The following is a 13,976-nucleotide window of genomic DNA, read 5'->3' on the forward strand; positions in this document are numbered from 1 at the left end:
ATTTCTTTGTTTAAAATTTAGAATCGGTTTGGTTCGGTTTCAGTATTATTTTTCATTTATCCTATTAAAATGATCGGAGTCACTCAAATTGTTTAAAATTTCTTTTTTAAGGATTTTTATAAAAAATCAATTGAATATGGAAATTGACTTCTACACTCTCCTTTTTATTATATACACTACTTTTTTGTTTTTATTTGGTGTGAATTTACTCTATTGCCCCTTAATGTGTAAAAAAATAAACTTATGGAATGGTAAAAAGGTAAATTCACATGAATAAGGAAAAGAAAAGGTAATGTATATGGTAAAAAAAGAATGTAGAAGTCAATTCCCTTAAATAAGATATCGATAAGAACTTGATTGATTTTTCGTTCAGTTTTCTAACAGAAAATTTAACAAAGAATTGATTAGGCTTTTACTTTTACTGATCTGAGCTAATTTTTTATAAGGCTCTATAAAAAACGTTTTAAACTAATTAAGCAGTTTCGATCATATGAAATCTCGAAGTTGGTCCCACACAACTGGTTATACATTTGCTGGTCTCTTTTCATTATTATTATTATTTTCATTTTTTAAACATCTTAAAGTATTGTCCCTGTTCCAAGGCACCCGCATGTATCTGATCACTACCTCAAACAACTCTGTCTCTCGCCCCCTTTCGCTCTCTCTCTGGCCCTTACCAGACCAACAACCATCACCGGCCACCACCATCTCTTCCCGCTGTTCCGCCGCCGCTATCGACAACCCGCATCGCCGAATCTCGCACCGAACGAACTCTCACTCCACCACCCCCACCTCCTCCTTCCCCCCCCCCCTCCGCCTCGTCCTTCCCCGCCGCCGTCACCGGATCCGAGTTCCCCAAAGCAGCGTCGTTGTCCAACCCTAACAAGAAATTAACCTACGCCGATTCGGAAAACCCCCTATTTGACGGCGACCCATTCATCGCGTTCACGAACCAGTCCTCCGATTTCGTTGAGATTTGCATTACTAACCCAATCGAGTCCGGATTCGACGGGAACAGGAACAGACGGAGACGGGAGAACTTAAATGGAGGAACATGAACAGACGGTGGTGGCTGGTGATGGTTGTTGGTCTGGTAAGGTAGAGAGAGAGAGGGGGCGAGAGACAGAGGTGTTTGAGGGAGTGATCAGATACATGCAGATGCCTTGGAAAAATATGGCGTGCTCACGTTTGACGACGTGGCAAGCTCTCATTAGTCGGCAGTAAAGTTTGCAACACAACCTTAAATAAGTTATTCTTTTTTAATTTATAATACAGTTGTATGTAACAAGAATCTTATTTGATATATGTCAATTAGTTTTAACATTGATTATTTTCAAAATTATGAAAGTTGATTTTTTTAAATACCACGTAGTCCATAAAAGATGAAAAATTTGGGACGAATGAAGTATAGAAAGGCACTAGATTAATAACTTTCTCTCTCCTCGGCCTCCTCCCTCCCCTTGGGTTTTACAACCTAATTGGGCAGCAAGAGAGGAGGGATTTCTCTCCTTTTGGAACTTGGAAGTCTACCCACTTGAGTGGCTATTCATTCATTTTGTTGAGGATGATAGTCTCTCTTTATTTGTAAGATTATTTTTCTATCAATGGAATTCCTATTATTTAAAAAAAAAAAAAAACAGAAGTATAGAAAGGTAAAATAAGCAAGGAGTTAATAGTCAAATGTGCATGGTGGCTCGGACTTGTTGCCGAAATTTTGGTTCAAGTATTAACCAAACCGATGCACAACTTTTGTGGATCGTATTTTTGTTGCACATTAATGCTTCGAATCTAATGGTGTGAGTTTTTTTTTTTGAGATTAAAACCGGTGGAGTTCAATACTCCTATAGTTGTATATGAATATTGAATACTAGGAAGCATGTCATAGTCAGGAATATGTATTATTGGGATATTATAAAATAGAAAATGTCACGCCCCGCCCCGCAAACGGCACCCAGAATGGGCCCGAGTCAGCGCGGCCACGTGGCATTCCACACAAAAGACCACACCACACTTTACAACCAATCAGAATACAACTTAGCGGAAGACTTCTCACTTAAAATACAACCAAGTCAACGCCAAAACCTCAACTCACAAGTTATAATAAATATCCCTCTTTCCAATTAATTACATAACATGTAGGTTAACTTCTAGACGAATCAGCTACACAACAATCTAACCAAAGACATCACCCAACACGAGTCTCAGCACTCTCCAAGGCGTTGACCAGTAGTGGACCCACTCTAAGCCACCTGCTATCTGGCAGTCCAAAAAGGAAAACCAGAGTGTGTGAGATATAGAAATGCTCAATAAAATGTCACAATACCCAAAAGAATATCAATAAGAATATTCACCACCAACATAACTGCACTACCCATATGAGTACATTAGTTATAACCACCACATCCGTCAAACATAGCAATATTATCCAATAAACAACCACATAGCAATAATTGAATCAACGACAGCATGAATATAAATCACACAAGCATGCAGTGACACGTCTGCCACATTCCCATGTACCTAAGGCATTGTGTCCCGCAAACCATGCTCCCAACCTCCATTAATTAGACGGAATGGCATACGACATGGCGTGACTCACTCCACAATCCTTTCGCAGGTACAATCAACATACAACAAGCATGCATACCATTAGCTAAAACAATATATAGCATGATATACAATTTCGACCACATATATCCATATCAATAGCTAAACCTCGATTAGCATGATATCATTGATATATAATCACCTCCACCACATTATTTACATATCGATAATCATATTGAAAGCTAAAATACCATTAGCAAGATATATACATACCACCATAGCAATATCTTATTGAGAAGAACCATATCAGACACACTCACCTTTCATTCGACTGGAGTATGCCAAACTTATGGTTTCGGCACCTCCTAAAAGACCGGCTTGATACCTAGCCACAAGTTAACCCATATTAGCATATGAACATCTAGGAATGTTAAACCAAATGCTAGCTTAACAAATCATAACATGCCTTCTACACTAGCTAATGGGGCAAACATTACACAAAGTCACCAAAATCTCTAGAGGTGTCTGGGAGTACCCACATACCCGGGAGACCTCACACACCTCTTCCAAACTCCAAGGTACTCCAACATATCCAAAAATATCAAATATAAAGACCCACAAGTGTACAATCTCAACCAAACAGACCAACGCAACAAAACTCCCAAAACAGGAATGACAACCACAACCAGCCTGTCTTATTTTGGCCATATCTAATTAAACAACATGAATTCCAGGGCAACACTTAAACCATTGAAAAGTAGACTTCTTCTTCTTTGAATCCATAGGTCATACATCAAAAACAGAGTTCGGGTAACCTAACTACGGCCTTACGATTATAGCTTCAACATAACAGTAAAAACTGGTGCAAAGGCAGAATTTAGGTCAACTTTAGATACAAATCTGTTATCGCTCGGACATACCCATGATGCATGGGATGTATCGTTGGAAAGCTCTATGTGTCTAGTTTCTAACAAAACAAACGGTGTGTCATTTCGAGTCCCGAGCTACGAGTTATGGCCATTATACCAAAGTCCGTCGCTGCTGCCAGATTCTACGCGGGAATAAGTAAAATTGATTGAAAAATCATAACTCTTTCATCTTAAACCCAAAAATATTGAAACCAACACCAAAAGTTGCACCACTACAAGCCCTACACTCAGTTAAAATCCCAGGTTCAGAAACAAGAGGAGGTTAACCCAACAATCAAAAGAAAAACCGATTCGCAACCATTTTCGCCCCAGTCAACCAACCCTGCTTTAGAAATTCACCAAAAATTGTATACTTAACCAAATTACTTGATTCCAACGCCAATCTCTTCTTAACTTAAATATGCAGCTCCTGTAAAAGACCCAAAGCCACCCAAAATGTTCATCATACCCAGAAAGTTAAAAGAAGACAGCCACGCACAGAATCGCACATCCAGCAAACAGCCAGTATTCAAAAATTCATAACTAATTGTGTGATTATCGGTTTTGCATGATCTTGGTACCGAAATCTTCGTATTGAAACGTACTTTTACAGTTATGAAGACACCAAAAATTGATTCCTAGCAGAAGGGCCCCCAAAAGACAGATTACCAAAACCCACGAATTTGACCCAAAACATGAACTTTGTCAATTTCCTTCCAAAACTCAATCCATAGAGAATCTAACCACACAAATATAAAATTAAACATGGATTACACTTCTAGAGTACAAGAACTTACTTGTCACCGAGTTGGATCGTCGAAAACGGACCTCTCCTTCCTCCCTCCTCTTAGCCGTGACCTCCTCCTCCCTTTCTCTCCCCCTCTCTCTCGCTCTCGCTCTCTCTCTCTCTACGATGATGCCAGGAAAGAAAGAGTGAGGGGATATTTACAAAATATCTCGTCTAGGGTAATTATATGGTGTAGCCACCACACCCCTAACTTATGCAATCGACTAATAGCATTTTTACTAAATACTCACAAAATATGAATTAACTCCATAAACACAAAATTCAATTAAATTATGAGTTTAAAATATTAAATATCCGGGACGGGTATTACAGAAAACTTCGACGATAGCTAAACTCCAAATGACAACTCACACATCCATGAGATGATGGTCGTTGGCGATGTGATGGTGCCTCGCGTTTTGTTGCGAAAGAAACGAATGAGAGTTTTGAGCTTGTTTAGAGTGTTGTTTTGTTCACCCACCTATAATAAAGTATGTGAAAATTACTCAAATTAATTTGTGTAGTCCACCTTGGAATTTTACTTCGATAAATAAAAAGCATTCATTTTAGGGCTTGATTTTTAAACAATTCAAGCAAAAAAAATAGTTCATTCAAATATCTAGTAGTATTTGATCAAACAACATGGGTTTTACTTTAGAATTTTGAGTTTAGAATCTATAAAAAAAAATTTGAGTGATTTGACAAAGCACTTATGGATTTGCAATGGATATTTCTTTTTTATGAATGATTAAAAGATTAAGACTTAAAAATCAAAAGGTTTAGATCATTACTCATTAGGGTGAGACACGGTATGAATTCCAAATAAAGTAGAGGTAATGTTCATCTTATATACGTATTTTTTAGTGAGTGAACAAAATATCCCTAGATATGTGCGTATTTGTGGGCGGGAAACGAATTATCTAAAAAGGAGTTCTAGAGGCAAAGAAAATAGGCAAAGAATTGACCCTTAAAGTATACATGAACGGCTCAGATTAAGTGTGCCGTGCATCTGAGCCGTTCATGTACACTTTAAGGGTCAATTCTTTGCCCATTTTCTTTGTACTTAGCATTTCTCTTATCTAAATAATGATAATTACTGTATTTATTTCAAACAAATACTAAAACTAGAAAATAAAAACAAAAAAAAAATCAGTGGGGCCCCCACTGGTTCCCATTTACCTCCGCCACTGCTAGGAAGGATCGAAATCTTGCTGCCCGAAGATTCGTCCTCGGACAAATGACTTTGTCAAGATTTTCTGAGCAGAATCCTTTTTTTTTTTTTTTTTGGGATAAATATCCAAACATATCCTTAGCATATCTAAAGTCAAATGCATATTCTTGTTTGATTGTCAGTATCGCAGAATATCGCGAGATCTTTTATTTTATAACTAGGTTTTCCGTTCGTGCAAGGCACGAATGCCATGCCCGTTGAAGGGAGGAAGTTATGTGTGGAGGCAGTTGGCTTTCTGTGCTTCGAGTGTATTGTGGGAAGCGGTTGTCAATAGTTACAAAGGAAGAATATATACATCGATGAAGACGGTAAAGGCATTAACTGTTGATTACCAAAGGGTTATTTATAGATGTCGACAGTTTTTGCCCAGCAAAAAGGTAGAATACATGCATTAAGTAAGATGGTAAAGGCATTAGTTCTGTGCCACCAAAGGGTTGTGGGGACATGGCAAGAGTTTTTGGGCGCAGCAAAACGGTTATTTACAGACGCTGTTGAGGATAGCCATTAGGAACTGGCCGATGGCTATACACATATGGACCAAAAGCAGCGAAGACGGAAATGGGGTGCATGAAATTTTTTGCGCTAAAGTTCGTCTGGTTTCAGTTGAGCCTGGGTTTTTTGGCTGAATTTTGTTCCATTGGTTGGGAAGATGCTGATGCTGCGTGGAGCTTTTCGTCCTTACTTGGTGTGGGAGGAGGCAAAGCAAGGGATTGGTTGGAGCTGTCTACTGCCTGTGGTGGTGGTTCGTTGGTCATGGAATGGACGTTAAACCTGCACTGAGCAATTCCAGCGTAATCATACATGTAAGCCTTGAGGGTGATGTCGGATCTCTTCGGCTCTGCAAGTTTGTCGAGAAGTTCCGGCGAAAGTGGTTGCTGCATTATGTAATGAAGAAGTTAGTATTTTTTTGGTAATCATCCCGTGCCCTTTTATTTTTTGTCAATGCAGTGCTATAAAAATTGATTCTGTGGTAATGGGAATGTTGCGCTTACGTCAGGAGTGTCCATTGTTATGTTAGACCCAGTAATGCCATAGATTTGTTCAGCAACCTCAGGAAAGACTGTAGCATCAATTGTTGCCGTTGGATCAGTGATGTTGATGGTGAATTTGATCCTGAGAGTTTGGAATACAGTAGTTAGTGGCAAGACTTGTTTTTGAACCGCAAAACAAAATGGGGCGCGGTGTTTTTTTTACCTTGGTAGCGCTGGAACGCGACGCGCACAATAATTGCACCAAAGCTCTGCATCTTCGTATGCATTTGATGCTCTGGTGCAGATCGAACAAGATAGATAGTGGAACCGCTGATTGAAATTAGTGACCTTAGCTATGCCTTTGACATTTATGAGCTGCACCTATAATTGGATTGCGATGTAGTTAGGAATGTGTATGTGAATGGAGAATTTGGTTTTATGTTTGGATGCATAAAAGAAATGTGTGTGGTTTTGTGGCTTGAGTACCTTCTCCACTGTGGAGGGAAGGTCAATAATATTGATTGAATGTGACGACGGCGCCGCAGCTGATCTGGCGAGCAGAGTGTACATTGCTGCTAGTGATGGTAACTGCCTGACTTTGTCAGCATTGACAACACACCTGTACATGTTTTGCTAGCATTAAAGCAGAATGGGCAGGAACAAAAAGAAATGGCTAATTGAATGACATTGTTACCATGATTGTAGCTCCAGGGCTTCTGGTATCTGTGAGTTAAAGGTAAATCCTGACGTGACTTTGGTGGCAAGGGTCATACCTAAATACAAGGATGAATCTAAGCAAATGCATATTTGAGTCAAGGATGATGCTATATGGAGAAAGTCAATATTACTGTAGTATGACGACGTTTTGAGTCTGTGTGCAATTGCAACTGGAAAAGTTCCACGCAAAGTCGCCATTGCTGGGGCTTCGTTGTCACTGAATTGATCCCATAGCGACATGATTGTTGGCTGAAGGCTGGTGATTGGAAAATCACACAGTTGATCAGTTTTATTCAGTATAAAGCGGAGCTATTATGTAATTTGTTTTGTTGGTTTTTTACCTTTGGTCTACGATGAGAATATCTGTAACACGTGAGTGATTAGCTGGTTTGCATGGGCCAATCTCTAGAATGGCAAATAGGATGTCTGCAAGATGAAGGAGGGATCTGTGAGTTTTTATTCTTATCGTGAAAGTGGACAGCAAAATGGTATCGAAAGGAACCTAAGTTGGGATCTGGATCTTTGATTTGGTTAAGGTGAGCAAGAGGAGTAAAGTTGAATCTAATTGATCTTTGCGTCAGGCCATCAATCTTTTTGCTTTCAACCGGTGAACGCGCACTGATAGTAAGCTGGCACTTTTGTTCAAGAAAGCGAAACTGTTCAACTGTTGCGGTGACAGCAGCATTGCTTATGGAGTACGTATGGTACAGCTCAAGTGTATTCTCTAGGATTTTGATGTTGTTGCCAAAAATTGTTGCCTGAATTCGTGTGCCCTGCCGCGCAACAAATGTTTGAATGGGTCACTGCTTTTGCGGATATGAAAAGAGCTGCACATATTTGATTAGTAAGTTTGTTACCTGTATGTCCTGCAACTCCAATCGCTGGTACAGTGAAGAACTCTTGCTTGATGTCTTTGGCATGTTCTTTTCAACAACAATTGCATGGATCGTGTAGTTCTTTGAGTTAAGATTGATGTCTTTGAGTGGCAAAATGTTAGGAGCCATTGGTACCTGAGTAAAAACAGCTGTTAGCATAGGTGACGATTCTGAGTTATTGGACAATAGTATAGAGCACATGCGTGACTATTGTGCAGTGTGATTGTAAGCAGATGCGAAGAGAATATGATTGAATACAGAACAACAGCTATACCTGCTGGGCTTTGGTTTGATTCAAAACATTTTTTCATCAACATATGAACACAGACAAACATGTATATACAGTAATGGAGTTTAGGTGCAAGATCACGAACAGTTAGCTTCCTGTAAAAGTTCTTTGTAGACAACATTCTTCATGCAGTAGTACGCCGACGGATCAATTTCTGAATGCCCGAGGTGGACTTTAATTTTTTCTGCTGTTGTTGCTCGTGATAATGCCACATAAAGCTGGCCGTGGGAGAAAACTGGCTCCGGCAAATAAACACCAACTGTATCAAGGGTTTGTCCTTGTGCTTTGTTTATTGTCATAGCAAAACATGGTCTTATGGGAAATTATCGGCGTGTGAACTCGATTGGATACTGTTGGGGGTCACTGGGTTGCAATGGGATTCTGGGAATGAAAACTGTGGTGCCTTTTCTTTCGCCGGCAGTGATTTCACCAACAACCGTGTGTTTGTTGAATTCTTTGCATATGAGTCTTGTTCCATTGCATAATCCTTTTGATGGGTTAATGTTTCGGAGTAGTAGACTGGGATATCTCTCTTGAGAATCAACTGGTGTGTTGGCATTCCTGGTGGTGCCAAGGAGTTGAGGAAGTCAATGTATAATCCCTGCTGTGCTAGATCAGTTGTTTCATCGATACTCAGGTATCTGTGTTCCTCTCCTGGAAAGTTGGAAGTGATGACGTGATTAATTTCATCGACCGCCTGATTTTTTGGCGTGAGAATTGCTGAATTTGTCAATGACGACAGGTCGAGGGGACCTGCGGATATGGTTGGAAAGACAAATCTAACGAGCAGATCTAAAGCAGACATCATTTCTGTTGGTTGCAGAGCTAAAAAGGCCGGCAACTTAATATTGCCACTTTCATTTTCTGGTTCTAAACCATTTCCAATGCGTAGAATGTAGCTACTGAATGCTGGATCAGTTCTGGCACGCATATTTTCTGTTAACTTCAGCTTTGTGAGCGATTTCCAAATGTAAGACTTTACCAAACTTGCATTGATACAATCTTCTTTTGTTCCTTTTGGGATGACAGGCAGGACTTGCCTAAAGTCACCTCCTAAAACGACTACCTTTCCTCCAAAAAGAACATTCTTTTCTGTAATGTCTTGGAGGAGAGCATCCAGTGCTTCAATTGATTGTTTTTTTGCCATCGAAGCTTCATCCCAGACAATGAGGGCTGTTTCTCTGAGGAGAGCGGCCAAACCAGATTGTTTTCCGACATGGCAAGATAACCTGCCATCTGTATTTATTGGGATTTTGAACCGTGAATGGGCAGTTCGTCCATTGGGTAAAATTGATGCTGCTACTCCAAAACTGGCAGTTGCCAAGGCTATTTTTCTCTGTGAGCGAACTGTTGCAAGTATGGCTCAGTAGAGGAATGTTTTACCTGTTCCACCCGGGCCGTCTATGAAAAAGCAGCACGGCTCGTTATTGAAAACTGCATCAAGAATTTGGTTATAAGCGATGGCTTGTTCTGTGTTTAATAGGGCTGGGCTCCGTAGATCTGCCTCGGATATATGAAGATCTATTTCATCCTGGATTTCCTTGCAGATTGGGGCATGGTTTGTCGTTGATGAAAGGAGGTGGGAGAGCTGGAAGTCTTTCAACGTCTTGCCCATCGATTGTAACTCGGAGTTTAATGCCGCGAGCGATTGCTGGCGTGCGGCCTCTTTGGTTAGTTTTTGGATTGAAATATAGTCTTTGACCATGTGCTCTTCAAATTTGAACAACAGTTCAGCTGGATTTGCTGGGGCACAATACACAAGAATAGTGGCAAATAATTGCCTTAGTGATATGGGCATTCGATATGCACATGCTTCCTCCATGCATTTTTCATTGCTGTCATCAGCTTGTAGCAATCCGTAAGTTGTTGCTGCATCTCTAAATGATGGATATGTGATTCCTTGAACAGTTCTGAGATCAACATACGAAGTTGGTCCTGGAACATGCGTTAACAAAAGCCTGAGGTAATATCTCTCATCTTCCTTTGGGTTTGCAGTGACGATACGCCCAATTACCCCTCTTTGTTTGCGTTCATGCCATGATCTTGATTGATTGTCCCATACATATTCTTCAGGAAAATTGACATAGAGCAGTTTTTGTTGTTTTGCCTTCTCATGATTAGCATTCATCCAAAAGAATTGTGTAAGCATCGTTCTGGACATGAAATCGCTTTCTGCTATGCTTTGCAAATTCGAATCATCTTTAAAGTTGATTGTTTGTTGACCCTCTAAATGTAACTGTAGGCTAATAACAGCAGGCTGCATTTCATAAAGAGGAAAACGGTAGATTCTCCACATTGCTTCCGGTGGGGATACCCATCTTGCATCCTGAAATTGTCGTATTTCATTAATTTCTTCATTTTGCTCTGAAGCAACCAATTGGTAAATGATCTTATCATGGCCTTTGTAGATGTACTTGTAGAGATATTTGACGGCTTTAATGGTAGAGCAGACCTCAACATTAATATGACAATCAAACATCGCTAACAATTATGGACTATATGGAATTACCCATCTGTTGTCCAGCATGTGGCCACGCACCTGGACTTGTTGGCCATCTGGTCGCCTTCTATATATCGGATATCCATCTGGGAGATAGTAGTCTCTGCAGAGTAGTTCTTGGGATAGTGGTTTTTGCACTTTTCATTTTGCATGCATGCATTTTGGGGATTTAGTTCACCACATGGTCCATGCAGCATGTGCTTAATGACCATTGCATATAAATGCGGATGTTTATTCTTGTCTGGTATCTCCGCAGAGATGAAAGCATCAAATTTTTCAATAGTGCTGAATTTATAGCCCTTCTGCAGTATAAGCAACATGTGAACATGCGGCAGCCCTCGCTTTTGAAATTCCACGGCAAATGTATATGCGGCGACTGGTCCAAAAAGCTCGTCCTTGATAACTATCTTGCGCAAGTATTCAAATTTACTCCTGAAAATTCTTGAAATCAGATCTGGCCTGTTTTGGACCTCCTCGTGTGGCTTTAGCTCTGTTTTGATCTCTGGCCAATTTGGATTGCACGTCATTGTCAAGAACAAATCGGGCTTGCCATACCTTCCAACAAGTGTCATTGCATCTAAGTATCTTTTGCGCATATCTCTTGGGCTACCAACGAAAGTAGCTGGCAAAACTATTCTTGTGCCGATCTTTGATGCATCAGATTCGCCATGGTTGACGCTGTCAACTATGCCTTGATACAGGTCTGCTCTGATTTCTTTTTGTCTGTGCTTGAAGTAATCTAATCTCGATGTTTCAATCTTAACATACATATCAACAGCATATTGTTGTAAAAGTCGCGCAGATTCAAGGAGTATTGAGTTTGTGTCTTTCCTGATCTGGAATCGGTATGCGTAGAATTCTCGAGCAGAGATCATACGGTCCTTGGTAGCATTTGTTTCCCTGACTGAACATATAAGGATCTGTTAATATCTGAACATAGAAATTAGAAAAACACGTCATTAGTGGAATATTGTGGTCTAGAAATGAAACTAAAAGTATTTACCTGCTGCTTCATTGGCAACTAACTGTTCTGCTGTTCTTGAATGTCGGGGGCAAACTTTTCTCTGTGCGGCAGTTAACACTAATGCATCTGAAGGCTTTGTTTTTTTTATTCCTTGATGCCATCCAGGTTCGCCAAGGGGGAAAAACAACGGATATTGGAGGGGATCATAGCAACCATAGTAGTGGCTGATTCGTTGGCTATGGCCGTCATGTTTGTGGACAAGTATGTCACGCTCGTTTAACTGTGGTGCCTCTTCGTCTTCAATCCACATAACAGCAACCTGTGGTACGGATGGTGGCTGAGCAGTTTGATGATTCATTTGAGGATTTGGCTTTAGCCTTATCTCGTACTCGTCAATGTTCGGCACTTGACGCAGGCTGTGATAGGCGCGTAAATGTTCACATTAGCGCCTCCTAATTTATCTTTGTTACGTCTCATTTATGTTATTAATTAGAGTTTAATGCTTAATTTGTGTATTTTCAGTATTTGGAGGATTTAGTGCAAGAAGTGCGAAATTAAAATATTATATGGTGATTGAAGGTGGTCCGTTTGAAGGTCAATACAGAGTCAAGAATTTTGCTATGAACTTAAGTAGTCCATGGGCATGACTACATAGGATAATAATGGCTTTTGGATCAATTGGGAATTAGGTCGGTCAGTGAAGTGTGGCCCCGACTTGGAATTAGAATTAAAAAAGGAGAGAAGGGTTGTTGGCTTAATATATATATATATATATATATACACATGCCCACATATGAAAGGAGAAGATTTGGGGGCTGCCGAAATCAAAGAACAAGGCGGCGGAAAAGAATGAAGAAAGGGACTGCCGAGTGCCATTTTCTTTGGTTAGGATTTTATTTCGGCAGCAGCTTTAGCTTTTGGAAAAAATCGGCAGCAGCAGCTTTTGAAAAAAAAGGGCGGCTGTCAGCGGAAAAAAATATAAAAGGGAGGACAGAGAGCTGCGAAAAGAAAAGAACGGAGGGTTGTCAGAGAAAAACACAAGCAGCGATCGAGGGTTAAAGAAAGAACAGGGCTGCAATTTCTCCCACTGTATTTTCAGTACACACTCCGACCTTTATTTTACAGTATTGATTTCTTCGAAGCTTTGTTTTTCTCTTTTAAGTTTTGTTCAGATCTCCGCACACCGGTAACTCGTATTGATTTCTGTTCTTTATTAAAGTTATTCATTGGTATTTAATTAGTTGTTATTTTTTTGTTTATTTTTCATCTTGCGTAATAGAATCATGTTTCAATTTAGGGTTTCTTTTGTTTATCACATAATGAATAGTGAGTAGTGATATAGGTAGGGTCGCGGGGTGATTAGCACGCCGTGATCAGTTCGGGTACTGCTCTTTTTATCAAACAATGTAAAAATGATTTAAGATTGGAAAAATACTTCCCGCGGACGAATCTGGGCATTGTCGGAGCCCTTGTGAACGGGGGAATGGGGGTCCAAAACCCATTCTCCGCTGCGCATGGGTATACGGCGACCCTAAGGTTTCGCATCTTGCGGGGTATCTTTTCAATCCAAAATTGAACATTTTTAAGAATACCAAATTGAGCAGGTTGATCTGGACTGGTTACGAGTGCTATGAACCCTACGACTGTACCTCTTTTTAATTATTTGAAAAGAAAAGTTATTTTTCTTAAGTTTTAGTTAATCTCAAACAAAACAACAAGGGGTAGCTACCTAAGAGCTAATTTTAATTCTACAACTCGAATTTTTAGTCAGCACACATCACCGTCTCTGTGGATTCGACTCCGGACTTACCGGATATTATGCTGCGTCGATCTCCGCCCTACGCTTGGGGCAACCCATTAATTTAGGACTAGGAAATCGATCAAGCATTTTTGGCGCCGTTGCCGGGGACGGTAACGTGTGTTAAAGAATTCGGGTAGTTAGTTTTATTTTTTATTTTTATTTTTTATTTTTAATTTTGTTTGAGCCATCATAGGTAAAGGTGCGCAATCCTCCATTGTAGGAAAGCAATCACCACTAAAGCCTAAGTACTACCGAGACAATACCAGGCGTCTCGTAGCCATTGAGAGAGAGCCGAAAGTAATCGTGGAGGGAGAGTCTTTTAGTGGTGATTCTTTTGATATCGGTGCTCTTTTTGTTGATTTAATAATTGAGCCACCAATAGCAGA

At 40.1% G+C, this 13,976-nt stretch overlaps 2 protein-coding genes and 1 long non-coding RNA gene across 3 annotated transcripts; all 3 read right to left on the reverse strand.

Moving 5' to 3' along the window:
• Window positions 1–2,034: 2,034 nt before the first annotated feature.
• Window positions 2,035–4,398, reverse strand: LOC131313391 (uncharacterized). Its single transcript, XR_009196186.1, has 3 exons — window positions 4,253–4,398; window positions 2,868–2,932; window positions 2,035–2,256 (listed from the first exon to the last, which is right to left on the reverse strand). It is a non-coding gene; the product is annotated as an uncharacterized LOC131313391 (long non-coding RNA).
• Window positions 4,399–6,072: 1,674 nt separating this feature from the next.
• On the reverse strand, window positions 6,073–8,624 carry LOC131313815 (replication protein A 70 kDa DNA-binding subunit B-like). The gene is made up of 9 exons (XM_058342322.1): window positions 8,411–8,624; window positions 8,019–8,185; window positions 7,664–7,934; window positions 7,503–7,587; window positions 7,139–7,417; window positions 6,931–7,063; window positions 6,668–6,825; window positions 6,466–6,586; window positions 6,073–6,348 (listed from the first exon to the last, which is right to left on the reverse strand). The coding sequence occupies exons 1-9, from the start codon at window positions 8,622–8,624 to the stop codon at window positions 6,073–6,075; spliced, it is 1,704 nt and encodes a 567-aa protein (XP_058198305.1).
• A 14-nt stretch (window positions 8,625–8,638) lies between these two features.
• On the reverse strand, window positions 8,639–10,804 carry LOC131313816 (uncharacterized). The gene is made up of 2 exons (XM_058342323.1): window positions 9,709–10,804; window positions 8,639–9,561 (listed from the first exon to the last, which is right to left on the reverse strand). Exons 1-2 carry the CDS (start codon window positions 10,802–10,804, stop codon window positions 8,639–8,641), a joined length of 2,019 nt encoding a protein of 672 aa, XP_058198306.1.
• Window positions 10,805–13,976: the final 3,172 nt, after the last annotated feature.

This window comes from Rhododendron vialii, chromosome 13a (assembly GCF_030253575.1).
Source record: "Rhododendron vialii isolate Sample 1 chromosome 13a, ASM3025357v1".
Lineage (NCBI taxonomy): Eukaryota > Viridiplantae > Streptophyta > Magnoliopsida > Ericales > Ericaceae > Rhododendron > Rhododendron vialii.

Excerpts from the sequence above, each read along its gene's own strand:
- LOC131313815 (XM_058342322.1), bottom strand. The coding sequence starts at position 8,624 with ATGACAATAAACAAAGCACAAGGACAAACCCTTGATACAGTTGGTGTT. Across the intron at positions 7,935-8,018 it reads TGGAGTTGCAGGACATACAG|GGCACACGAATTCAGGCAAC; the intron begins GTAACAAACTTA and ends GTTGCGCGGCAG. Across the intron at positions 7,064-7,138 it reads GCCCTGGAGCTACAATCATG|GTGTGTTGTCAATGCTGACA; the intron begins GTAACAATGTCA and ends AAACATGTACAG.
- LOC131313816 (XM_058342323.1), bottom strand. The coding sequence starts at position 10,804 with ATGTTTGATTGTCATATTAATGTTGAGGTCTGCTCTACCATTAAAGCC. Across the intron at positions 9,562-9,708 it reads AGACGGCCCGGGTGGAACAG|ATGGCAGGTTATCTTGCCAT; the intron begins GTAAAACATTCC and ends CAATAAATACAG.